Source organism: Panicum virgatum, chromosome 3K (assembly GCF_016808335.1).
Source record: "Panicum virgatum strain AP13 chromosome 3K, P.virgatum_v5, whole genome shotgun sequence".
In the NCBI taxonomy this organism is placed as follows: domain Eukaryota; kingdom Viridiplantae; phylum Streptophyta; class Magnoliopsida; order Poales; family Poaceae; genus Panicum; species Panicum virgatum.
The window spans coordinates 4078492-4104689 of NC_053138.1; the positions used below are offsets into that span (position 1 = coordinate 4078492).

General features: G+C 43.6%; 3 protein-coding genes across 9 annotated transcripts; 1 reads left to right on the forward strand and 2 right to left on the reverse strand.

Annotated features, from left to right (window-relative positions):
- Window positions 1-5338: 5338 nt before the first annotated feature.
- On the forward strand, window positions 5339-11028 carry LOC120696907 (O-fucosyltransferase 38-like). Of its 4 annotated transcripts, none has more exons than XR_005684317.1 (12): window positions 5339-5562; window positions 6606-6681; window positions 7278-7345; window positions 7600-7688; window positions 7773-7950; window positions 8881-9009; window positions 9135-9268; window positions 9347-9560; window positions 9636-9820; window positions 9971-10232; window positions 10324-10468; window positions 10608-11028. XR_005684317.1 is itself a non-coding variant. In XM_039979938.1 (12 exons), exons 1-11 carry the CDS (start codon window positions 5386-5388, stop codon window positions 10448-10450), a joined length of 1473 nt encoding a protein of 490 aa, XP_039835872.1. In that variant the 5' UTR covers window positions 5340-5385; the 3' UTR covers window positions 10451-10468; window positions 10608-11028. The 4 variants fall into 4 exon arrangements, 1 of the variants encoding a protein (XP_039835872.1); XR_005684318.1 differs by having other exon boundaries at window positions 9977-10232; XR_005684316.1 differs by having other exon boundaries at window positions 9997-10232.
- On the reverse strand, window positions 10863-12556 carry LOC120696908 (psbP domain-containing protein 4, chloroplastic-like). Of its 4 annotated transcripts, none has more exons than XM_039979942.1 (5): window positions 12148-12535; window positions 11786-11893; window positions 11580-11688; window positions 11262-11489; window positions 10863-11173 (listed from the first exon to the last, which is right to left on the reverse strand). In XM_039979942.1, the coding sequence occupies exons 1-5, from the start codon at window positions 12310-12312 to the stop codon at window positions 11109-11111; spliced, it is 675 nt and encodes a 224-aa protein (XP_039835876.1). In that variant the 5' UTR covers window positions 12313-12535; the 3' UTR covers window positions 10863-11108. The 4 variants fall into 4 exon arrangements, with proteins under 4 accessions (XP_039835876.1, XP_039835873.1, XP_039835874.1 ...); XM_039979939.1 differs by having other exon boundaries at window positions 10884-11185; window positions 11786-11889; window positions 12148-12556; XM_039979940.1 differs by having other exon boundaries at window positions 10884-11173; window positions 11786-11889; window positions 12148-12547.
- A 5175-nt stretch (window positions 12557-17731) lies between these two features.
- Window positions 17732-20741, reverse strand: LOC120700710. The gene is made up of 4 exons (XM_039984949.1): window positions 19778-20741; window positions 19022-19223; window positions 18428-18907; window positions 17732-18330 (listed from the first exon to the last, which is right to left on the reverse strand). The coding sequence occupies exons 1-4, from the start codon at window positions 20617-20619 to the stop codon at window positions 17911-17913; spliced, it is 1944 nt and encodes a 647-aa protein (XP_039840883.1). The 5' UTR covers window positions 20620-20741; the 3' UTR covers window positions 17732-17910.
- Window positions 20742-26198: the final 5457 nt, after the last annotated feature.

Sequence of the window (26198 nt, forward strand, 5' to 3'; positions counted from 1 at the left end):
CTAAAACGTGGGTTCCCTTCTAAAAAAAATCATAAATCGAGTACACCTCATTCTTTGGGCGACTCTCCCTACTCTTAAGTCACAAAAAAGTCTGGTCTCATTTCTCAACTTACTACAAACAACTTCAAACTCAATTTCAATAAAAACTCCCCGGAGCAATTAACTCCCACCATGGCGTTTTACTGGTAGCCCCCAGAAAATCCTTTTGTGTGCGTGTGTGTGGGGTGGGGGGTGGTTTCTTCGTTGGGAGTGTGGGACCCAACAAACAGGTCCTTGAACGGAGCGTAAAAAAAAAATTGGCGGTCGGCTGGCGCATCAGCAAGCGTCAGCCATGGCGTAGGGGATGACCTCAGTGCGCGCGTCATCCTTGTGTTGGGTTGGGTGAGGAGAGTAGTAGCAGCAATCACGTATCTGATGCTGAGGGGCTGTTTAGTTCCCAAACCAATTTTTTTTGATATCACATCGCCAGTTTGACCAGATGTCGGGAAGGTTTTTCGGACACTAATTAAAAAACTAATTTCAGAACTTACCTGGAAACCGCGAGACGAATATTTTAAGCCTTTGACCGCATCATTAGCACATATGAGTTACTATAGTACTTATGGCTAATCATGCACTAATTAGGTTCAAAAGTTTCGTCTCATCGTGTACATCCAAATTGTGCAATTAATTTTATTGTTTAACTACATTTAGTGCTCCATACATGTGTCGAAAAGGGGAGCCATAAATTTCGAGATGAAAATTTTTGAGAACTAAACGCTCCCTCACTCTCACTCCATGGGAGAAGATATATCGCGCCGCAGGAAGCTGCAGATCTGATTGCGTAGTGAAGGTGACGATCGAGGTTGATTAGTGACGGATGGATTATGCTAATTGATCCGGCATTTCCACTGTGTTGACGCAAATCTCGGTCAACACACGAACGCACTAAGTCGTGCGGCGCGATAAAGAGCTCGATGCAGCTCTCTCTGCGTGGAGCGGTCAGACCGGTCTAATGGACCGGTCAGACCGGTCGTCGGTGAAAATCGGCGACGGCCGACGAACGCAAACCCGGGAGGGACCCCGTCAGGGTAGGTGCACGTAGGGTTGTTCTAGGATCGGCAGGCCACCTAGAACGCTTTTAAACGTCGCGGAGACGAAGGAAGACCAACAGAGGGGTTGGAAAAGCTAGGGTTTGGAGAAGAGGATAAAAAGTAGAATTTGTATTGATTTTGTTCGATTGGATTTTCTAATCGGCCGTGACCCTTTATATTTATAGGGTGGGGTGGACTTATCCCGCAAGAAATCCTGTTTACAGATCTAAATCTATAAAAATCTCTAGTTGTACTCGGACTCTACCTAGACCGGTCAGACCGGTCGGCCCCTGCCGGACAGGCCACAGTGCCTCGACCGGTCAGACCGCTCGGTCAGACCGGTCAGACCGGTTGGTGCCAATTTTGGCTGACAACATATGCCCCCTGTTTTTTGGTAATGCTTGCTTGCCAAAAAAACATTTTTCTGAGCCAAAATTATCTAAGGGCGATGATTAACACTACATCGGCCATGTTTTGCTCAAGTCGATGTTAAAACAACTTGTTTGGGCCGCCACACCTTCTTCATTGTCGCTGACGTCTTTGGCAAGGCCTCCACTTGTTGTTACATTGCCTCCTTCTTGCGCATACGTTGCAGCCTTCGCTTCTGAGTATGAGACAAGTTTGAGGGACACCACCTCGGCTGTAAATACTTTGAATCTTGCTCCTTGCTCTTCTCATTCTCTTTGCTGCAATCAACATCTTGCTTGACCGGATTATTGCTAGCAACAATCGATCTTTGTAATAATGCATGATTTGGATATATAGGAGGATATTGAATATAATATGATTGCATATGCATCCTACTATAATCCATAGGTGAATAAAAGTAAGGATACCAGCAATACCATGGAACAATCGGTCCACTAGATGAAGTATAATTACTTTGACTCGATTGCATGTCTTGACGATGATCCCGTATCCTTGACTTCGCTTGGTGACCCCTTCTGTCTCTGAGCACTCCCTTCCTTCTCATATTTGGCCAATAGTTCCTTAAAACTCGCCCTTGTCTTGATTTCAGAGGAGTTCCCAGATTTACTGGGCGCACCGGTCAGACCGGTCCCACGACCGGTCAGACCGGTCCCACCGGTCAGACCGCCGCTGTGGCCGGTCAGACCGATCGATTTGTTGTCGGTCTTCTTCTTCTTGTCTTGCCCCCCCCCCCCCCCGCCCCCGCCGAGTATTCTTGCGCCTTGAGGGATCTTCTGTGTCAGCTTCTTTTCAGGTTTTTCATCACCAATAACTACATTCTTCCCCTTGGTTGATTCGGCTTGACTCGGCCGAACTAGCACTTTAGGATTACTCAATTCTAACATATGAACCGGGAAAGGAGTCTGATCAATTTGCATATTAGAAAGAACCAATCGTCCTTCATTAATGGCCGATTGAATTTGTCTACGTAACACATTGCAATCATTAGTAGCATGTGAGAAAGTATTATGAAATTTGCAATATGCTCGCCACTTCAATTCTTTAGGCGACGGTAAAGTATGTGACATCTTGACGTATCCAATCTTATATAACTCATCAAATATCCTTTCGCACTTGGATACATCAAAAGTAAATTTTTCATCTTGCCAATTTTTCTGAATCGGCTTAAGAGCAGAACAAGTAAATGGTTTAGCTTGAGATGGCCAAGCAAACTCAGCAGCATACACATTATTAGATTCATCGTCCGAACAATTTGAATTGCATTCTAAAGTATGCACACTAGAACGATGATGTCTTTGAGACTCTTGAGGCTCTTTGCTTCGGCTTTTTATAGCCAAAGCTCTTTGATGCACCTGAGTAACGGTAAAGAAATCATAGCCCTCTAATCTTTCTTTAATATGAGAGCGCAAGCCATTAAAAGCCAAATCAGCTAAATCCTTTTCTGCAATATTCACACTAAAGCATCGGTTTTTTGTATCGCGGAATCGTCTTATATAATCATTGACAGATTCATCACGCGATTGTCTAACCGATGTTAAGTGAGACAATTTAAGCTCATCATGCCCACAGAAAAAGTGCTCATGGAACTTCTGCTCTAATTGTTCCCATGAGCCAATAGAATTAGGTGCCAAAGATGAAAACCATGAGAAAGCGGTTCCAGTTAGAGATAAAGAAAATAAACGCACTTTCAACTCGTTTATCGAACCAGCTTCTCCTAATTGGGCAAGATACTGACTAATATGCTCGAAAGTACTCCTAGTATCTTCCCCACTGAATTTAACAAACTCAAGCAACCTAAAACCAGCAGGGTATGCAACCGAATCAAACGAAGTAGGATACGGCTTTTGGTATGTGCGGGTTTTACTTCTAACATCCACTCCAAAACTTTCTCTAAGCAGATTAGCCAAATCATTCTTATAATCAGTAAGCATTTTATCGAAATTACTCGAAGAATTTGGCTGTGTGGATGTAGATACCTCTCGCTGGTTTGGAACAAATTCACCGGTTGGTACGACCGGTCGGACCGGTTGGGGGGAACCGGTCGGACCGGTCTCTGCCGGTTTTGCCAACGTTGCACATATCGGTCGAACATCTCGTCAGAGATAGGACCGGTGTGTGGCACTGAATTTCTGGAGATTTCTGGTGGTGCATACTGAACAATCTCGCTTATTCGGCTAATGTTGGCCGAACCAGGAATACTCATAATAGGATCAGTGTACGTGGGTGTAACAATTTGACCACTGAAATAATTCATCGGCATCCCATATTGAGGTTGACTCGTAGGAGATGATGCGGATGGTTGAGGAACATAAAATTCAGAAGTAGAAACATATGGAGGTTCATCGGCTGATTCTGGTTTCTTACCAGCCGATTTCCTTTCCCTAGAGCTAAGCCAATTAACCCAATAAACATCACGCTCAGCTAGCAATTTCTGAATTTGTTCCATAGTAACACCAGAAGGTGGAGCAGTTGCAGCAGGTATTACCTCAGTAGATGCATTTGAGGAAGTAGAAGCGAAGTCGATCTCTTTGATCTTGGTGACCTTGCCGCCTCGACCGACCATGATGCTTGCAAGCGCCGCTTGTAGATCTTCTTCATCACGCTTCTTCTTGCGCTCCTCCAGCAGCAAACGAACGTCCTCCGGAAGATGCTCATATGAAGGGACGATGTTCTCCTTGTCGATTTCTGTGTTAGAGCCCATCTTCTTTGGAGTAGATTAGATCGGTTTTATTAACCAAGATCTTTCTTCCCCAGCGGAGTCGCCAAAAAGTATGTTGACGCAAATCTTGGTCAACACACGAACGCACTAGGTCGTGCTGCGCGACAAAGAGCTCGATGCAGCTCTCTCTGCGTGGAGCGGTCAGACCGGTCTAATGGACCGGTCAGACCGGTCGCCGGTGAAAATCGGCGACGGCCGACGAACGCGAACCCGGGAGGGACCCGTCAGGGTAGGCGCACGTAGGGTTGTTCTAGGATCGGCAGGCCACCCAGAACGCCTTCAAACGTCGCGGAGACGAAGGAAGAACAGCAGAGGGGTTGGAAAAGCTAGAGTTTGGAGAAGAGGATAAAAAGTAGAATTTGTATTGATTTTGTTCGATTGGATTTTCTAATCGGCCGTGACCCTTTATATTTATAGGGTGGGGTTGACTTATCCCGCAAGAAATCCTGTTTACAGATCTAAATCTATAAAAATCTCTAGTTGTACTCGGACTCTACCTAGACCGGTTGGTGCCAATTTTGACCGTCAACCCACTGACCTATATATAATCTGTAGGCACTGAGCCTTCCAATACCAGTACGTAACTGCTACCAACCAACTTGTGCTTCACTGTGAGAGACCCAAAGGCCGAAGCTTCCACTGACTAGCTACTAGTACTAGGCTGCATGAGCAACGTCAACTGGAAACTGAAATTCGAATTCATGGACATTCTCTATTCACCTAATCACTTCCTTTTCAGTAAACTTGAGCTCCTTATTATTTTCCACTGCATATAGGATCGGATAGTTATGGAGCGTGCAGCAGTGATCGTAGAAGCATTTCTCAACCCTGTGATGGTGACAGTGTAAAAATATGATTTGTATTTCTAGGTAACAGAAAATCATTCACCGACTACAAAAAAAAATAATTCAGCCCTATTTGAATCTGTTATACTTCGCTCAAGTGTATTTTGCAGTGTAAGGAATAGGACCAAATCTCACCAAAAAAAATCTACTCCTAGATGAGACAGGGACAACTCTTTAACCATTTCGTCCGTTTCTCAATCACATCCCGGGCTTTAAGCCCATGACACTGGCCTAAGAGAAAGCTAATATAAGCCCACAGGGAAAGCCTAACACGTTGGCCCATTAAAAAGCCTTGCGTCGTTCTCGCTTGCTCGCGGCCATGGCGAATCCCCGCGGGGCGCCGCCGCTCCTCCTCCACCCCCGCCACCGGCGTCTCCTGCGCTCGCCGATCTCGCGCTGCGCCTCGCTGCTCTTCGCCTTCGCCGTGCTCCTCCTCCTTTCCGCCCTGCGCCAGCTCGCGCGGGTCGACTTCCCCCGTCCGGACGCACCCCGCCAGGCCCGTCTCGTGATCCCTACCTCTCCAGTTTCGTTACTTTTTTTTTGTGAAAGATCACTGCAGTTTCATTACTGCTAGCTTGTTGCTTGCTGCTGTTTCAGCGCACGAATTGGTGCGTTAGGCGTCTGGTTCTGGCTGCAATGCGATATTGCTGAATGCCCGAATTTGCCTTGTTTGGGCTTATGTTGCTACTCGAGTTAATCTCATTTTTTTTGATCTGTGGACATGTCCCAAGACCAAAATTCCCCTGGTTATCTTGTCTACACAACAGCTGCTAGTGACTATGCAATGTAACATAGCTATAGACGACCTTCCCAGAGGTGAAGCTGGCACTGGATTTACCATGGTGTACAAGAGTTTGCAGCAGCAAATGGTGAATTTAAGTCTAGCTAGTGGTAAATTTTCTTTTTACCCTGGTTCATGGGCACCAGGCAGCAACAATGTGGCGTCGCACCTGGATGTTCCTGAAAGGCTGAAACTATTAGTAGCTGCTAAATTGTTAGTGTTCTTCAAACAAAAGATTCGAGCTGGATGGAGCAAACTGTTCCTGAAATCAATACTGGTGTAAAAAAGTTGTAGGAGTCAAAGTTAGACCAAGATTGAGCATCCACAGCATCTTGAGTCTTAAGAATAGGCCAATTCTGGATCGTGTTGCTAATTGAAAGTAAAATGTTATATCTAGGGGAAGCATATCAGAAATGTTAAGCTTGAGAAAATTAAGAAGGGCATAGTTGCAAAGTTTGATGTTTGGTTTTGACACCTTTATTTTGGATGGTCAAGTTAGATACCTGATCAATAATGTGTTCTTTAATGATGGTTTTTGTGCTATTAATATTTTCTATGCGCAAGCATGTGCAATCGAAGACTCGCAGAGTACCAATTGAAGCTTATATGTCTTTGGGTTTTAGGCACCTAAAGTTACTTTGCATGTTGCATCCCTGAGAAACCAAATTGACATTAGTATATTGATTCCCGGAGTGTAGTGATAGCGCTACTCTTACAAACCCGGTTTTCATTGAATTGAAGCAATAATTGATCTTCAGGGGTCAAGTGAGCACCTGTGGGCGTCTAACGGCTACGGTTATAATGCTTGTGTTACACCAACCTCTAGATATAAGGGTAAGTTTCTTTCTGTGCACTAGCTTTATTTTTTTAGAGATTAATTCAAACCTATGACAGTTTCCTTTTCATTTTACAAAGGTGGGATTGCTCTAGGTGTCCATGGCATAAAATGATTTAGCGCTTAGCAGTAGTTGATTTTAATCTACAGTTTAGTGAAGAGACCAGCTCTTTGTGTTGACATCTGCTTCATGTATACGCTTCATGCTCCTGATTTCTTCCTTTTCACATTTTCTGAAATTATTATAATTTTTTTTGTTGGTTTTAATGCTTTTAGATCTCCCTGTAAGTTAGTAAATGAAACATGAAGGTTTGATTTGAGGATTTCCTAATTTCTTAGTGTGCACCATATCTACGATAGGAGCATGGGAGGAACAGAACAATGACCAATTTGTAACTCATCTTATAACTGTTCTTTTCGCAGTCAAATAACCCTATTCTTGTTTTTTTGTATATATATGCAAATATACATGCAATCTGATGTAGGAACAGTACTCATACGAAAATGGTTCAAAGATATGCATATGTGGTATTGTGATAACGTTTTTGTCATTGTAATTATGTTGACGACTCTGACAATGCCTTTGCATTATCAGTTCCAGGCGAGTCAGATCGCTATATGACTGTCAGAAGTAATGGAGGACTCAACCAAATGCGCACTGGAGTAAGTCCAGTACACCAAAATTTAGCTTTGGGCTCATCTTTGTCTATCTTAATGTCAGCATGCTTTCAAATCGACAAATATATATTTGTTCTTGTTCAAATAATAGCTTCATTTCTTTTTTCTCGTGTCTTCTGATTAATTTGCGCCGTTATGTTTTCACACAGTTATTATTATGTTATTCGTAATTTCCATATGTAACGTCCATAAATTTATGATTTCCTATACTTAATTGGAGCCTAATCTTCCCTCTGCAGATCTGTGATATGGTTGCAGTTGCTCGTTTGGTTAATGCAACACTTGTTATCCCTCAGTTAGACAAGCGATCCTTCTGGCAAGACACCAGGTGCTAGTGTTAGGTTATTGTCAGATATTCTGTCTGATTGCCCTTTTTTTGTTTTAGTTTAACAACTTGCACTGCTATCTACAGTACATTTAAAGACATCTTTGATCAGCCTCATTTTATTAAAGCTCTGGAAGGAGATGTACACATTGTGGGTGACTTGCCTGAAAGCTTGCAATCTGCTCCAAGAGCCCGGAAACACTTCACCTCATGGTCTGGTGCGAGTTATTATGAGGAAGTGAAAGAGCTCTGGAAGAATCAGAAGGTAGTTCTTCAATTAACTTTCGCAGTTCACTCCCTCAGGAGTTGTGCATAAAAACTATTGCTTTTGCTTTGAAATAAATAGTGACCTTTCTGTTTAATTAAATTATCCACTACTTTTTTTTTTGCTTGTTATAATATGTTGAACTTATATGATCTGATGTCTTGTTTCATGGGAATGTGTTGAGAATGTTACGGTATAGGGAGAGGAATAACATTGATAACAGTGCTCTAGTTGCAATCATTGCCTTGTAGGGAGAGAGATAACATTGTATGGATGTTGCCTGTATGCAGTATTGCATCATTCTCATGGCTGTGGTTGTTAGAGTTTTCTATGCTGCAAACATGATTGCATGGTTTAGCTGTCCTTGATATGGTATTTCGTTTTAGCCTTGATATAATTGTTTTGAGCACTGTTAGTACACTAGTCATGAAGTTGAAATGAGCCATCGGAGGATAGACTTGCCAATAGTGGATGGCGTAGGAGGCTTGTCTAGTAAATTGAGGCCTTGAGGGAGGAGGATGGGAGGTAGAGTAAAGGAAAGGGATATTGGAAACATTTGCATATGGTGGGATGGAATGATGAGGTTGCCACGGCATGGCACCAGGGGTAAGGATATGCAGTATTTGGATGCCCTGTTGTCTTTCTTCCCTCCAAGAAAACCGGGCAATTGGCCCAAGGAGCAAGTTTACCTTGTAAGCCTGTGTCACTCCTCCCTTGTTTGCCTCTTCACCTGGTTTCCTCAACCTCCCTCATGTCCTCATCTATCATTTTCTCCCATTGATAACAATGGTTCTTGGCAAGTTAGCATCACTCTTTTACTAATGCAAAGTAAGCATTGCCTATTATCTGTGTTAAAGTAGAAGTTCTAGTTTTACCTGGATACTGAAGTCTGAAACCTATTGTATGATCTCACCTCTCTATCTCGTGCAGGTAGTTCACATCCCAAAATCCGACTCACGACTTGCTAACAACGGTCTTCCAATTGATATCCAGAGATTGAGATGCCGCTGTCTTTACCAAGCACTCCGTTTTTCAGATCCAATCGAGGACCTAGGAAAGGCATGAACAAGTCTTAATAAACTGTACATTTCTTTAACTCAGAATCTACAGTCTTCAATTTGCAGTTGAAGATTTATGGCAGCCTTTAAATTAGGTTCTGAGTCAACATAACACTTACACAACAGAAGCTGGTGGATCTTCTAAGGTATCGTGGAAAATTCATCGCTCTTCATCTACGATATGAAAAGGATATGCTAGCATTTACGGGATGCACTTATGGTCTAAGTGATTTGGAAGCAAATGAGTTGACAATTATGAGGTATGCACAACCAATGAACATCCATATAATTCTATTTCTACACGCTCGTTGTATTAATTTTCTCTCACTTCACAATAGAGAGAGAACAAGCCACTGGAAATTGAAGGACATAAACTCAACTGAACAGAGATCTGAAGGCAACTGTCCACTGACTCCAAATGAGGTGGGCATTTTTCTTCGCGCTATGGGCTATCCTGAATCCACATGGATCTATCTTGCAGCAGGTGAAATTTATGGTGGTGATAAGTATATATCAAAATTGAGGTCATACTTCCCAAATTTAGTTAGCAAGGTAGTTTCGCTTTGCCTGTTTTGTTGGTTGGATCAGCCGCTTCCCAGCTATGCTACTAAACATACATTTTTACAGGAGATGCTAGCAACAAAAGAAGAGCTTGAGAAATTCAATAATCACGCTTCTCAAGTTGCAGCCCTTGATTACATAATTTCAGTTGAAAGTGATGTGTTTGTTCCATCACACTCTGGCAATATGGCGAAAGCTGTAGAAGGCCACCGTCGATTTTTGGGGCATCGCAAGACTATCACTCCTGATAGGTAAAGATGAGACTTTCCGTTTCCTGAAAGCCTGTCTTCCTTTATTGAATCTTGATGTTTCCCTGATTTCTATTTTTCTTCCAGAACAAGTTTTCAGGTAATAAGTGCACTGATATTTGTCATATTGAAATTATTTATTTATTTTTGCATGTACATATGTGCACATGTGGATGAAGACATGAAGTTATAGATCTTTTGGTTGTATTGTATCCTTTTACTTTGCATTCTTTTCTTGATATTCGGGTGTTATCAATCTTCACCACGTATCAAGTGCTTGCTTAGTTCCTTTTTCAACATTACTCTATTTAATCTGCAGGAGAGGATTGGTGGAACTCTTTGATTTACTGGAAAAAGGGGACCTCATGGAAGGTCCACAGCTGTCCTCTCTTGTTACTGACTTGCATAAATACAGGTGATTTTATTTATAGTATGAATGTCTTATGCATAGCATTTCTTTATTGCAATTCAAAGATTGTATTAAGAATGCATTTCACTGTTTGCAGACAAGGGGCTCCTAGGAAAAGATATGGCTCCTTGCCAGGAAGCAAGGGCAGAGCACGGCTTAGGACTGAGGAATCTTTTTATGAAAACCCACTTCCTGAGTGCATTTGTCTGACTGGGAAGCACTGATGTGTTGCCGATGTATAGGTATGCATCTATTGGTCATTACGCAGTTGATACTGTTTGTTAGCTTTGAGATACAACACTGCTGATTGAAGTGTCTTAAGCAAACGGTAGCACCTGAAAGAATCTTTCTGGATGAGCTGACATCTTTCCTTAATTACAGCTTTGTATAGTGACACCCCTCACTCGCATTGGAAGTGCACTAGTGCTTCTCACTGGGCATTGGAGCTTTACTGACGCTTTGAGACTAGAAGGGTACTCTATGACGCAATTCACTAAAGGATGCCTACCTTCCAGTGAGCGACATCCAATGACCTTGTTGGCCTAGATAGACTGGCCCCTGCAACCAAGCAACTCTTCATGAGTGGGTTCGTTGCCACTGTTGAGAAATTTGAAGAGCAGGTTGTAGCCATGAAAGTTTCGAACAACATACGTGATATATGCATTTGCAAGGATCTGTAGCCCTCAGGCAATATCTGAATTTTTTTTGTTCTTACAAGCATTTAGCCAGAGCAAGCTTAACATACTGTTGAACTGCTTCAGCTTTCTAATTTTAAGCGACCATCAAAGCTGATGTTCACTTATCCTCTCTACATAATAGCATCCCTCATGTCCTCTAATCGTGTTTACAAAAAGCAGTGCTGTAAAAGAAGCCATGGAAACTCTACACGACACGAAATGATTCTGCTATTTGTTTCAGATCCTTGTAATGCCTCTTCCATTGCAGACCTGCAATCACAGCTGCTGTTCAGGATAAAAAAAAAGTTCCAATAAATAACATAGGACTACGTTTCTGAGACTAAGAGCGAAGGTTTACCGTTTGCAGTTACGCTGAACAGGTAGAGCCTGTTCCCAGCAGCAGTGGCTGTAATGAACACATGCGGTGGCTCCAACTCAAACTGGTAGTAAGTTCTTCCTGAATGTTCTGCTGTCGCTGAGGACAAGACCTTCCCTTCCACATTCTCTCCGATGACCTCTGGACCAAAGGCACTGATCACCTTCTCCGGGTTGCCAATCTTCTCGATGGTCGCATCATCAAGATCATCTGTTCGACAGAATTACCAGTGATCACCATGTTTTTATCCTGAGAAGATCTTGCAGTATAGCATCATGTTCAGAAGGATATGTTCCTCACCTGCAAACCTGCGAACTGGAGCTACGATGACGAACAACCGGCCCTCCTTTGGGTTTGCAAAGCGCAGGTCGATCTCCGTGCCACCAAGATCAGCAATCGACACCGGGACCTAAATCGGAGCCATGGCACAGCAGACGTATAAGTTTCAGAAAGCAAGTGGCAGTGTCCTGTGAAGCTGAAGATCTGTGAGCTGCTCCCGGCCTCACCTCGTCCCAGCCATCAGGAACTTTGAAGCTGTAGGGGATGATGGGGCTCCAGCCAACTCCATGGCCGCCGGACTTCTCGTCTGGCCTACGGTATGTTCTCCAGCCTGTCTGAACAATCAGCATCATGAAAACAATTTAACAGTATTTCTGTGTTCTGTCTGAACTTTTGTTGTAGTTTCTTCGGACGAAGAATCACACACTACGGTACGGCTGCTACCATTCAGATGTTACAGAAGCTAGATACTTAATCATTTTCAGAGCATTTCTTTGTCTCAAACTCTAAATTCTGAACTACTACTACAAACCCAAAACCAATCAACCAAGTTCAATCACAAACGAAGAAAAGAGGAAGAAGAACTTACCATTTTCATCAGGTTCTGACAAGCCGGGGATCCTCCCTGCCAGCAGCCCCTGCGTGGCCGCCAGGCCATAGCCTGCAAACCCAAGCACTGAAGTTCCACAGACAGCAGAAACCAATGCACGCCTCCTCCCCACCATTGGTAACCCTTCCATCTCCCCCTCCTCATACGACGCTGACATGGCGGGTCCAGTGCTGCACCTTACCGCCGCCGCCCGGCCCTTGACGAGAGGAGATGCCTTGGTGAGGAAGAGGAACAGGGCAGAGCTAGGCGAGAACAGCACCGTGCTGTTCATCTCCGCGAGGTGTTTGAGAGTGCTTCACCTCCGTGATTCTTCGCTGGTCTGCCACAATTCTGCTTGTTCTTGGTGGCCTAAGCTTCTGGCGTCGCCTAGAGCGGTTTCTCTTATGTTCAGTTGTTGTGATTCCTGCTTGTTCTGTTTTGGACCACAAGATATGAGTGGACAGGGATAACTTCAGAGTTCAGACAAAACTCCTGCATCACCTAGATTGTTTGAGCGTCTCTTCTTCACTTCCTTTTTTTTCTGTTCAACCCTGTTATCTTTACTTTGGTTTTGCAGATATGATCTGAGGCAGAGATCAAGTAACCTTTTTTTTTCTTAGGAAAAATGTTTAATTTTTATTTGGTTTGCTTGGAGAAAAAGATGGCTCTTGTGGTGCATGGTAGACCATGTGTGAGGCTAGGTGTCACAGGAAGACCAGATTGGCCTTGCTTTCAGAATTAACATATTTGAGGTTTTATTATTGGATAACCTTCCCGGTGAATAGTTCTAGTTTGTATGATCCGCGTGTGAGTGTATTACACACTTACATTTACACTTATACTAGTCGATTCTCTCAACTACTCAAGGATCCGATCTATATGAATTTAGGACAATCTAGTGTGGCTACCTAAGTTAGGTTTAGAGATATTTGAATTAATTTTGCGGAAAAAGGAATATTTGCTTTCTTTTACATAAGCATCGCAAATACTACATTTGATTCTCATTTAGTCAGAGCGTCATCAAACATTTCATTAGGTCAGAGCGTCATCAAACATAGATAAATTTCCTCGCAAAAAAAAAGAGATCAAGCACACGGTAAGGAAACTGAGCTCTCTTTCTGGGGGCTCACTTGCTTTTATCTAGCTGACATTTAGAGATCAAGCACACGGTAAGGAAACTGAGCTGTTAACTTCTAAATGTTGTGGACCTGGAACGTACATGCATATATATCCAGGTCAATTGACGCACATTCTAGTAAAAAAAAATATAATGGCTGAATTTCCCACTGGCTGGATTTTCTAGTAAACCAAGTCTTCTTTTAGTCATGCTACCGAAATTTGCTAGAAACAGCCGTGAACTAGTTATTTGACTAGCTTGATCACTTATAATTCATGGCATGGTGTGTACTCATGCATCACAATTCAATGTGCTTAGCAGAACAGGGAAAGAAAAATAAACATCATTTGACTAGCATGCTACAGTCATTCTGAAGAGTATAGACTGAAGGATGTGTGCATAATCTGCGTATGCTATGTTCAAACGTTAGTCAGTCTGTGCGATACAAACATTGTAGTCGTTTCACCATACCTGCATAATCTATACCAAAAAGGTTGCCCGCTTACGTCAGCAGGACAGCCTCAAAGGCACCGGTTGGTGTTTTCAACCGGTACCAATAATGACCAAAGGCACCGGTTAAAATACCCGGTGTACTAGACAAAATAAGCCAATAGTCTTGGTTTCGGGACACCGGTTGCAAAACCGGTACTTATGGACCTTCTCAACCGGCGCTGAAGGCCTGTTTTCTAGTAGTGCCAGATGGCATTGTGGACCATAATTTCTGGCCGAAACGCCAAGCTAGCAAGCCTCGCTGCTGTGCTGCTGTCAACGTAGACAATGGCTATGACTTTTTAGTTTTTACTACTTGCGTATGGCCTGAAGAAGGCCTTTGCATGGGCACACGTAAATATAGCCATTGGATTGCAGCAGTACTGCACACGAGTAACGAGTTCAAAAAAGGAAGAAGAGAAGGAAGAGGAAATGGGAATGCGGAAGAAAAAAGCAGTACGTATAGTCGATGAGTGGTTTAATTAGGATGCAAGTCATAACTACGTTGGTCATTAGGTAGGTCGACTCAAAAATTTAATAAAATAAACTAGAAAGCAATTTCACGCAATTAATTTAGAGAGAGAAAAGAACTAAACTGGCACAACATCGTTTAACGAATGGTCAAGGTCATTGCTTGCTTGTGGTGACCAAATTCTCATTCATCAATTTCCGTGTAGATCCATTGTGGTGGTTACTTCTAGACCAGACCTTGTTGCATCACAAACACATTTCACTTGGTTTCGCCGGCCAAATCATTCATAGTGTTTTGCATGAGCTGAGTAATGTGCGTACATGGCCGGCCGGGCAGCGCACACGTTCACATCACAAAACTGCTGATGGACTACGCGGGCATGCCACCCACTACTTAGAATTCCGAATTGTCTTGGTGGCTAAAAACCACAGGTAAAAAATGTACGAAAATCGCTAAGAAAATGATCCTTAGTGGATCACGCCAAGCAAAATGTGTCAAGAATGAAGTGCCCAAAAAATAAAATTTTCTTAGCGGCTGGCAAGAATCATTTCCTCGGCGGTTTGGCCGCCATGTAATCTAGGGTAAAGGCAAAATCTCCAAAGCGCTAAGGAAAGGATACAACTGCCAAGCAAATTAGTATCTTTGACGGTAGTTTCCTTGGCTACCACTGGCCGCCATGCAAATTAGTTTTCTTAGCTGTGCTCAACTGCCAAGGTAATTTATGTTTCCTTGGCGGCCAACCGATTACATTACACGTAATCGCAAGCAAAAAAAAAATCTCAGAGTACGGCCGCAAGGAGAGATCCCGCGTTAGCCATTTGTCAAATCCTGGATTTAGTCAAATTCGTACTTTTGGCAAAGAAATCAACTTACGTCATTTTTTCAGGTTGGAGATACGTGTCATGTTTGGAAGTCTTCAGAAACTTGTGTCATGTACATGTATGTCATTGTCATGTGATTGCTTACTTTGAACAACGCACTTCATGCGATTTAGTACTTTCACTTTTAAAACATGCATGCATTCATTTCCGTTTGCAACCCAAAATTTCCAAAATATAACAATCTCGCATTAAAATTATCGACCTTACCTTATGAGATGAGAGATGTACTAACATACTCCCTCCGTCCCAAAAATAAGTTATTTTACATTCTTGTTAATCTATTCTAAAATTCCTAGGACGATTTGTTTTTTTTGAACTTATTTTACATTCTTGTTAATCTATTCTAAAATTCCTAGGACGATTTGTTTTTTTTGAACGGAGGGAGTAAAAATCTAGAGAAGCTTTCCTTCAATCCCTAGATAGCCATATCACAAGCTTTCACTTATTAGTATAATTCTTTTCTGACATAGCAGATAACATTTTAGTAAGATAATCAATCCTCTATCTTTTTTTTGTGTTGAACCTAATATATTTCACAGATGTGGACATGTTACTGCCCGTTCTACTCCACTAGCTCATTTTCTACCGCAGGCTATCTGAAGTGCACTCCACCACGCGCCGGCCAATTTGTACCATTTTTAAGGTAGCATAAGTCAGCTATTATGCTTTATTTCTACTCTAGTGACCTAGTCCCCTTACAGTGGAATTGAACTCGTCCAGAATTCATATTTTTGTTGAAAAAATTTCTTTTGTAATTCCTCGTGAAAAGGACTCTGAAAATACAGGTCCTCACCTACAAAAGCAAGTTGTTGATAAAAAACCAGAGGGACATGCATTATCGCTGCCTAGTCTGCAACCAGCTGCATACCGTCGCCGTATTTTCTGTCAGTTGATATGGTCAACAGCAAACGTTCAGAGTCTTGAGAAAAATTGCTGCTTTTTTTTTTGACGTTCAATCGATTCAATGGGACGGATCGACACATGCGCCGACATGATCATTCTACTCTCAAGTCGCGAAGCATTGAACAATGGAGCTAGGAGCTTGGTTCCAGTCCATACCTAGGAAGCACGAAAGCCAAGAAATTCAGAATTTTGATAACAAACAATATGTCTCGACAAAAAGGCGACAAATTAAAGAAGCTTGCATGCATTCCAGGCGATGGGATCCAAGTCCAAGCTGACTCAATATCAACTCGGAGGTCAGCGAGTCAGTCAAACACAGACAAAAACCTTTGTCACCGCTGCTAGTTTCTGCATGCTAATAAGCAACGTTCTAGCCAAGGGTTAACCAAACCATATCAACTCGGAGGTCAGCGAGTCAGTCAAACACAGACAAAAACCTTTGTCACCGCTGCTAGTTTCTGCATGCTAATAAGCAACGTTCTAGCCAAGGATTAACCAAACCATATCAACTCGGAGGTCAGCGAGTCAGTCAAACACAGACAAAAACCTTTGTCACCGCTGCTAGTTTCTGCATGCTAATAAGCAACGTTCTAGCCAAGGATTAACCAAACCATATCAACTCGGAGGTCAGCGAGTCAGTCAAACACAGACAAAAACCTTTGTCACCGCTGCTAGTTTCTGCATGCTAATAAGCAACGTTCTAGCCAAGGATTAACCAAACCATATCAACTCGGAGGTCAGCGAGTCAGTCAAACACAGACAAAAACCTTTGTCACCGCTGCTAGTTTCTGCATGCTAATAAGCAACGTTCTAGCCAAGGATTAACCAAACCGCTTGCCTTTCAAAGAATGGAATCCATGCATATATATGTTTTCATCGGTCAATTTCAGCAGCGGTAGCTCATCATATATATGCATGACTTGACTGATCTAGAAATAAAGTAGGAAAGAATATAATTCTGCTGACTAGAGGCTTCAGTGAGCGGTTGGAATCCACATGATTAAGATTTGTGTGCTATTTTATAAATGTTAGAGAGGCATGCATACTTTTGAATCAACCTATATTTTTATGCAATGAAGAAACTTCTAAGAATTATAGAAAGTTGGAACAAAATAAGTTTCTTCTGTGGGGGAAGGCATGCCATTTTAGCTAATGGGTTTTTCAAAGCTTTATTGATTTATTTTGTCACTTTTAGCAAATGGTACTACTAGTGGGGGTTTTATTAGCGGATAGTCTTATTTAGCTGAAACATTATGAACTGCACAACTATCATCTCATACGGTTCTAAAAGACCACATCTTAGATAGTTTTTGAGCCATCAAAAGATTTTGCATATCAGAGCTAAGCTGATTATCTCATTCAGGTAAAAATCCGTCTGGGATAATTAGTATCTCATGGCTCAAGCAAACCATGACAGACATAATTTTTAAGAATCAACATATAGATGTCAAAAAAAAATTACAAAAATTTAAACACAGAGATCAGGAGAGCGCATCAAAGCTCTCACTTGGTCACACATGATCGCAAGGAAAAAATATGGTACTAATAATTTCTCTATTCTTAAAAAAATTGCTTTCCGCATTACTACACACAGGAGACAAAACAAGCACAAATTGGTCATGACATTCAAGTCCACATCGCACTTGTAGCCACGTGGCTAAATATCACCTTCACGGAACAGGAAGACACATTATGGAAAATAGTACTGTCATGACTCAAGATTTGGGATCCATTTCCTACTCGTGTTTATTTTCTCAAAGATTTACAATTAGGTCAACACTAATTTTTTGGCTAATACAACTTCCACAAACTCATTATTTTCTTTTGTCGAACTCAGAAGCTCTGAAAGCTGTTGCTTGTTGTTAATACTTAATACCATAATAATAAATCTAATCAGTTTTCTATATATGAAAAAGGACCAAGTCTCGGTCAACTCCTTTTGGAACACTAACAACCTGATGACTGATATCTGGTAAGGAGAGCGCAATCTTCTTGGCATTCTCTAAGTAGCCCTCAAACTTCTTATGATCAACCCCATGCTTCTTCTCCAGTTCATTTGCAATCTTTGACTGCACATTTTCAGCCAGGAGATCAACAATATCAGTGGTAAGATCCAGCTCCTCCTTCATGATTTGGTACTTGATTGCCTGCTTACGGAATGTCCAGTCACCGGTGATCCAGTCGAATTTGTAAAGTGGGAGGAACCGGTGGCCATAAGACGCGATGAACTCAATGGCGGCGAGGATGAATTTGAACTCCTCCTTGGACAGGTAGTAGGAAAAACTCAACCTAGTCCACCCTGGCTTCAGTCCACTGTAACCCTGAAAAATGTGAACAGTGACGACATTAGTACACGGTATGACCTCACAAAATTATAGTATGATACATTATATTAAACCTAGCACACTTAAATTGTACCTTAAGAATCATGGACCGAATGCGAAGGGAGAGCTCATGATCGATGTTGAGCAATGTGTGGCCATAGGGGCCTGCGCATGCGCAGCCTCCCCTTGCTTGGATGCCGAAAAGATCGTTAAGAAGCCTTGTGACAAAACGTCCATGGAGAGGAAGGCGCTTGCGCGTCACATCACCGGAAGAAGGACTACGGCAACCAGGCTCATAGGGCACATCATCAAGCAGCGAATTGGACACCGGGGGGTAGATGAGGAAGGAGAAGATCGGTAGGCGTTCTGCGTTTGTGTTGCCGAGCACCCTCACATTTGGGTTGCTGACAAGCCTTTTCATTGCCATCTCCGAGTAGACTCGCTCTCGGATGCTCATCGTCTCATACCCAATGTACTCCTTGACCCAAAACGCGAGCGATGCACGGATCTTTTGGATGATCGGTGGCGTGCCCGCATCCTCCCGCTCCTCGACATCATCGTAGTACAGTGTATCCTGCAAATCACAAAATCACATACAATTTGAACATGTTCAGGGAATCAAGGTATGTATGATGAAGTGATCATGGATGTTAATTCTTTCAGAAAAAAAAAGAATGTGCATGCTCACCTTCTCATTGAAGCCATTGACATAGGCCACGGTGCCACCGCCGCAAGTTGATGGAGGCTGGGAGTTGAGCCGGTACAGCGCTTTGTTCATCACAAGGATGCCCGGCGTGCCTGGTCCACCAACAAATTTGTGTGGGCTCAAGAAGACTGCGTCGTAGCCGTCGATTTCACCAGATTTCATGTCAATCTTCACGTATGGTCCACTGCATAAATAAAGACACAAGTTAGAATTTCTTGTGTGCTCAAACTGCAAGCGGTTCAGTTTACTTCAACACGGAAACATGACGCAGAGCAGGTCAACATTTGTTGTTCGATCCCGGTTCATACTTAACGTGAAATGTCTACTTGCATCTGATTGGCAGTCCGCGTGCTAGCTGTCATACTCACATTCAATGCAGAGGCCAACCTAGATGCGCTGATGAGTCAGACTAATCTATACTACAAGATATTCTGTTAGAAATCTTGTCTGATATGCAAACATCATCTGAATTATTTTTACCAATTTCTCGTTTTTCTCTGAATTTGTAATTGTTAAAGATAGAAGTTTTGGATGATGTGAGAAAGTTTTGGATGATCACAAATCTGCCCAAAAATAGAATACCAAATCCATCCCTGTCATGCATGCATATTCAACGAAGTTGAGAACGACATTATTTATGCCGTGTCGCTCTCATGGATGTCAAGTACTACTATAGTATGATGCATTTGGTTCCTTTAATTTATTATTATTATTCTGCCAGTCGTGTCTGTCTCTCACCTGGCGGCGAAGTCGAAGCACGCGAAGGCGCCGTGCTCGTGCAGGACGCGCGCGAGCTGTCTCGTGTCCGTCATGACGCCGGTGACGTTGCTGCACGCCGAGAAGGAGCCGAGCATGGGCCGGTCCGCGTACCCCGGCGAGGCGAGCGCGCGGCGGAGCGCGGCCACGTCGACGAGCCCGTCGGAGTCGACGCCGATCTCGACGACCTCGGCGAGGCTCCGCCGCCACGAGAGCAGGTTGGAGTGGTGCTCGTAGGGCCCCACGAAGACGACCCACCGCTCCTCCGTCCGCAGCTGCGCGGCGAGGCGCTCGCGCAGGTCGGCGGACGGCACGGCGACGCCCATGACCTCCTGCAGGCGCTTGATGGCCGCGGTGGTGCCGGCGCCGCAGAAGAGCAGCGCGTCGCCGGCGCCGGCGCCCATGCAGCGCTTCACGTAGCGCGCCGCCTTGTGCACCAGCCGCGTCGTCTTGCTCCCGACGTGGCTGTCCTCCGTGTGCGTGTTGCCGTAGAAGGGGAGGACCTCGTTGACGATGTAGTCCTCGATGTAGCGGAGGCCCCGGCCGGACGCCGTCTGGTCGGCGTAGGTGAGAACGCGGCGGCCGAACGGCGTGTCGAACTCGACGTCCTTGCCGACCAGCTGCGACCGGAGCCACGCCACCTTGTCGTCGTCCCCGGCGCCGGCAGCAGAGACGGCGCTGATGATCTTCTTCTCTTCCAACGTGCTGGCACGGAGAAGGCTCAGCAGGGTGGCCATGCCCTTGGTGGCCTCCTCCGCCGACGCCTTCATCATGGCCGGGGGCGCCATGACAACCCCTCGCTGACCTTGCACAGATGGCTGCATTATGCCCTCAGCAGCAGCCGTTAGCTAGCTAGCTAGCTCTACGTCAATGGCAATGAGCAATGGTAGTTGTGAGGACAAGGAACTGATGACGCGCGAATGGCAATGGCTGCTTGTAGCTGTGTGTGTTTCAGCTGGCTTGAAGATCTGCATGGAGACGGTTGTATATATAGGCATTCCACATCAACAAGCGCGTTGAAATCAACATTGAAAAACAGGAGGATCGGAAGAAGAGAAGAAACAGGAAAGAGGGAGGAAGAAGCTTAGCTAAGATGAAGTGGTGGTGGTCAATGCCAATTGCTTAATTTGCTTCTGGTGACCAAATTCTTGCATGTTTATTTCAGTGGGCATTCATTGTGCATTGCATTGGCTGCTGCTTCAGATATTCAGACTGGGAGCAGACTGGAGTATTTTTTTTTTCCAAAATCGTTTAAATGCATGTCATGTGCTACTGAATGTACATGGGCCGGCCGGCCGAAGTACGTACAGAGCGCAAACTCAATGGGCTGGTTCACATTTCGTCAAACTTTACGTGTTGCTTGATTTCAAATCGCAAAAAAAAATAAGAAAAAAAAATCAGAACCACAAGAATCCCGTGTTGCAATTTTTTTCAATTCCAGGTTTTTATTTAGTCACGTTTCCATTCTTGTGTGCAAAAAATGGAAAAGGAAATCGAATTGTGGTCATCACAAGGAGACGTACATCGTGCGTGTATAACAAGGTACAAAATAGCCCGCTAATAGCTCGCTATTGTCCGATATTAGCTTTTTAAGAGATCTCCCGCTACGCCTACGCTATAGAATATTTGTCCGCTATGTCCGCTACAGGGGTTTTTTATAGGATTTAGTGAAAATAAATGTCCGCTACTTCCGCTAAAGATGTAGCCAAAAGAAATAAAGAATCAATATAACTAGGGTGGACCATAGACAAAGCATCACGGGCACAGTTAGGCAGTCAAGAGATGTGTTGAGTCTATTTTAGAATGTTAGACCAATGATGCTTCTAATTTTATATGTATTATGGACGTATGGCTATGAAAAATTTGCTGAAATTGGTTGCATTACTAATGTTATTGGCCACATTATGCATATTTTTTTTGCAAACCGCTAAATGAATAGCTCCGCTATAGCTTTCGCTATAGCTTTCTTAGCTTTTTGGAAGGGCTTCCGCTAAACGTCTTAGCCCGCGATTGTATAACTATGCAGAACGCTTTTTTTACATCTATAACATGTGACTGATTTCTTTTGAGAAAGGTATTTTGTTTGATTTATACTTCCCCATGATACAATCATTTTCGTGTGATACCTAGGAGGAGGTGTTGGATTTTGACCAAAGGTGTCTCAAAATTGATTAAAGACGCATGTACTAGACTCTAACAATTTGAGAATTGAGATGTAGGAGCTTTTTAAACAAAAAAACTAGCTTCCAGGGCTTTTTTGCAATTTTCCCTTGTTATTAAAAAAAAATAATCGGCATTTATTCTTGTGGCAAGGATGAAAGCAAAGCGCAATGCTAAACTTCCACCTTCTGCAAGGTGGGCCATGGATCCAAACGAGATGAGATAATCCCGCTATTTATTTTTCCTAAACCGTGATTTTATACATTTCCAGTTCCTAAAACTAAGAATTGTTGGTACCATGCTTTATATACTTTTTAGTAATCAGCATTGTTTTGTGACCTGTGGAGAATATTTTAATATAACACATATATTTCCTCAAGAATATAGTTTTACTAGTCAGACACGCATGACACGTTTTTCTCTCCAATCCCCATGGTATTCCCCCACCAGCTCGTTTTCTCTACCAGACGCTGAAGTGTACTGCGCCACCACCGCCGGCCAATTGGGAACCATACGTTCCAAGGAGACCGAATAGCAAGGCCCGGCGCTGGATGTTCCATTCTGAATTTCTGATTCTACTCCACTGCACTCATTGCAGTTGAATTGAACTCGTCCCAAACAAAGCTTCGTCCATGCAGGGTCAGAACAAGTCTGCATGCAGATTGCTCGCCCTCGGCATACCAGTCGCCCAATTTACTACTCCATCTGTTCCAAAACGTAGGTTGTTTTAGCAAATCTAGTAGATGCATAATTTTTTCTATGTATCTAGATAGCAAAAACTATGTATTTAGATTTGTAAAAAACAACACATAATTTGGAACGGAAGGATTACTACTCCATCTGTTCTAAATTATAGGTCGTTTGATTTCTTTAATCTCAATTTTGACCACTCGTCTTATTAAAAAAATTACGCAAATATAATCAAATTTAATTTATTCTTGAAGAACTTGTATGGGTAAAACAAGCCACAGCAAAAAAAATAATATTTTGTATAAATTTTTAAATAAGACGAGGGATCAAATTTGAATAAAAAAATTAAACAACCTATAATTTAGAATGCAAATATTACTATTCTACATTTCGTATTCTACATCGTATGTTGAGAAAGCATGCGGCAACTAACCCGTTCAAAGTCCTGAGAAAGAGAAGAACTGCGTGCGCCCCTCCCTTTAATTTTGACCTCTAATTCGTTGGTCCTTGTTGCCGCGTGAGGTCTACTCCTGGGCAACAGCTGCAGCTCTGCTCTTGGGAGTGTCGACGTACACCGGCAACGCTGCCTGCTGCCCTGGGCATCAAGCAAGTCTCGAATGCCACTGATGCTCTTCGTTTGATGCATTCTTCCTCTTTGTTTTTTTTGGTTTTTTTTTGAAAGATCGTTTGATGCATGCTGGAAAGAAAAATTCTTCAGTTGGTGATGTGTGCTGGCGACCAAAGAGGGCTTGCGCTGCGTCCAAAGTCCCGCGAAATTCAAGTCTCGATCTAGTTAGTCCTTGGCGGATGCATGGACACATGCACTGAACGGTTGGAATTTGGAAATTATGAGATGTCAATTTGTACGGAGTACTGCGCTGGTTAATCACGTGCAGTAGAAAATAGAAAAATTTGCTCATGTATGAGCTCTTCTGTCACCATACCATGGACCAGTAGTCTGTCTCTGGTGCGAATTGACGCAGGTCGGTTACTGTCCCTGTATGATCCGGGTCATTCAGGATACTACTGCGCTGATTAGCTTTCCTGCTTAATTACCCCCATGCAGTAGAAAATACGGGGGTGGGGATTACATTTACCGCTGACCAGACCCGTCAAGATCGAGGAAAGTGTCCGAGAAATTCTCCCCCCCCCCCCCCCCCCCCCACACACACACACTTCTCCGACCAGTACAGCCCATGGTTTCTCCTCCTGGCGTGCGCGGGGAAAAACCGTAGATCGGTCGCCATTCGTGTTTTCACCAGCCAAAGCCAACTGAATTAACATCAGCAGCATTTCTGTACTATCGGGACTCATCATGCTGCATGATTCAGAATTTTCATGACATTTCTGCAGATCAACATAAATTCCTGTCAACAACACAGTGGGGAAACAGTGGGTGTAGTAGATGTAGGCAGGGTTTGGGGGCACATTTCTAGGCGTCATTGCTTTGATTTTCCTTTTCTCTTTCACTATTTCATCCGTTTGCTCTGTTTTTTTTTTGAGAAAGCGTACTACTTTTATTGAGGAACGTTTACAGCAGTACAAACTCCATCAGGTGGAGCTAGGAACCAAACATGTCTACCTAGGCTTTCATACAAAGACACTTTAGCAAGTCTATGAGCATCTCCATTAGCTTTCCTTCCTTCATGAACAAAACTAACTTCATTGAAGTCCGCTGCCCTTGCCTTGATTTCACGTACAACGTGGCCGTAAGCTCCTATTGCACTTCCCTGCAAATTTCGAACTACATTCAGGCAATCAGTCGCCAACCTTAATTTCTGGAGCACCAGGTCACTAGCCAGTGCCATCCCTTCCCGGCACGCCATCGCCTCCGCCATCTCCGAATCAGAGATGCCTTCCATTACCAGCACCGATGCTCCCACAAAGTTGCCAGCTTCATCACACGCCACTGCCGCCATCGTGACCTTTGTTGAGTTCTTTGCGAGCGCTGCATCAACATTAATTTTCACAAACCCCGGTGGCGGTGGGATCCATCTGGTCTGCTTAGCTTGAGTCGGTTGCCTCACATTCCCTGTTGATTTGCTCGTTCCTAGATCAGCCAAGAACCTTTCCACAAAACAATGTGTCGATAATGGGCTCTGGTGAATATTCTCATGAATGATTTTGCGCTTAGCATACCATATCGCCCACAGTGTGACAGTCACTCTTACTAACTCATCATGGCTCAGGAATTTCATAGCTTCATGAAGCCATCCCCGGGCATCTTGTTGCTGTGTTGAAACGATGAACTCAATGATCTCATCACACTGCAACGCCCACACACACCTTGCTGGGTGGCACTCAATCAGAGAATGCTTCCATGAGTCTTGGTCTCCACACACAGCACACCTGCTATCAGGAGCCATGTGCCTTCGGTGCCGGACATCTCCTGTTGGGATCTTCTGTCGAGCAAGACGCCACAGGAACAGACGCACCTTGGATGGAACTTGGATGCACCAAATATCTGTCCACTCTTTGCGCTCAGCTAAACAATCTGATCTCCCCATATTGTGTTCTATCCAGTCTGACCGTTTCTCCCGATTGCTCATAAGCATACGGTGAGATGATCTTACGGTGAAAACACCTGACTTCTCATAGTGACATGCCCAAAAATCCTCTTGTCTTCTGGTACTCAGTGGAATATTAGCAATGATCTCCCAATCCATCGGCAGAAAAGGCTCTTTCAGCCGCTGCATATCCCAATCCATCATAGTGACATGTTATCAATGAGGTCGCTCACCATCTGCATGTCGTTCCCCTGTAACCTTGCAACATATCTCATTAGCCCATCTCTTGGGATCCAGTTCATTGTCCATATATTAGTAGCTTCACCTGTCCCAATTCGATGAATTAAGCCTTGGCGCAAAACCTCTTTGCCATCAACGATCGCTCTCCATACTCGAGATGGTGATGTGCCAACTTCCGCTTCCAAGAAATCGCCATCAAGAAAGTACACAGCTTTGAGGACTCGTGCACTTAATGATGACAGCTCTTGTAATATTCTCTAGGCTTGCTTTGCCAGTAATGCCAAATTAAGCAGCTCGATGTCCCGGAAGCCAAAACCGCCCATATATTTTGGTTTCGTCATGTCTTCCCAAGCTACACAGCAGGTCCTTCTCTTTCCTTCTTTGCTGCCCCACCAGAAGCTTCGAAGGAGACCATCAATGTGTTTACACAGACCTCTCGGCAGCTGAAAGCATGACATCGAGTAGGTTGGTATCACCTGAGCCACCGCTTTGATCAACACTTCCTTGCCGCTGGCTGAAAGTGCTTGTTCTAGCCAACCTTGCGCCCTATTCCAGACCCGGTCTTTGAGATATTCGAACGCACCATTAGACGATGTGCCAGCATCAGTGGGCATACCCAGATACTTCTCACTGAGTGCCTCATTATGTACTTCCAAGTAGGCCTTGATCTCCTCTCGGTTGCTACCTTTCGATGCCCTTGGAGAAGTGGATTGAAGATTTGTCCATATTGACCTACTGGCCAGAGGCTCGGCAGTAAATATTCAATGCATCCTTTATCATTTCAGCACACTCTCTATTTGCTTTGA

What these genes read in the sequence shown, in the direction of transcription:
- LOC120696907 (XM_039979938.1), top strand. Translation starts at nt 5,386, where the DNA reads ATGGCGAATCCCCGCGGGGCGCCGCCGCTCCTCCTCCACCCCCGCCAC. An exon ending in CAATCGAGGACCTAGGAAAG is followed by an intron (nt 9,010 to 9,134) that starts GCATGAACAAGT and finishes CTTACACAACAG; the next exon opens with AAGCTGGTGGATCTTCTAAG. An exon ending in TCCCAAATTTAGTTAGCAAG is followed by an intron (nt 9,561 to 9,635) that starts GTAGTTTCGCTT and finishes ACATTTTTACAG; the next exon opens with GAGATGCTAGCAACAAAAGA.
- LOC120696908 (XM_039979939.1), bottom strand. Translation starts at nt 12,439, where the DNA reads ATGAACAGCACGGTGCTGTTCTCGCCTAGCTCTGCCCTGTTCCTCTTC. An exon ending in GTCAGAACCTGATGAAAATG is followed by an intron (nt 11,890 to 12,147) that starts GTAAGTTCTTCT and finishes TTGTTCAGACAG; the next exon opens with GCTGGAGAACATACCGTAGG. An exon ending in GTTCAGCGTAACTGCAAACG is followed by an intron (nt 11,186 to 11,261) that starts GTAAACCTTCGC and finishes CCTGAACAGCAG; the next exon opens with CTGTGATTGCAGGTCTGCAA.
- LOC120700710 (XM_039984949.1), bottom strand. Translation starts at nt 20,619, where the DNA reads ATGCAGCCATCTGTGCAAGGTCAGCGAGGGGTTGTCATGGCGCCCCCG. An exon ending in TCAATGGCTTCAATGAGAAG is followed by an intron (nt 18,908 to 19,021) that starts GTGAGCATGCAC and finishes TGTGATTTGCAG; the next exon opens with GATACACTGTACTACGATGA. An exon ending in TTCGGTCCATGATTCTTAAG is followed by an intron (nt 18,331 to 18,427) that starts GTACAATTTAAG and finishes CACATTTTTCAG; the next exon opens with GGTTACAGTGGACTGAAGCC.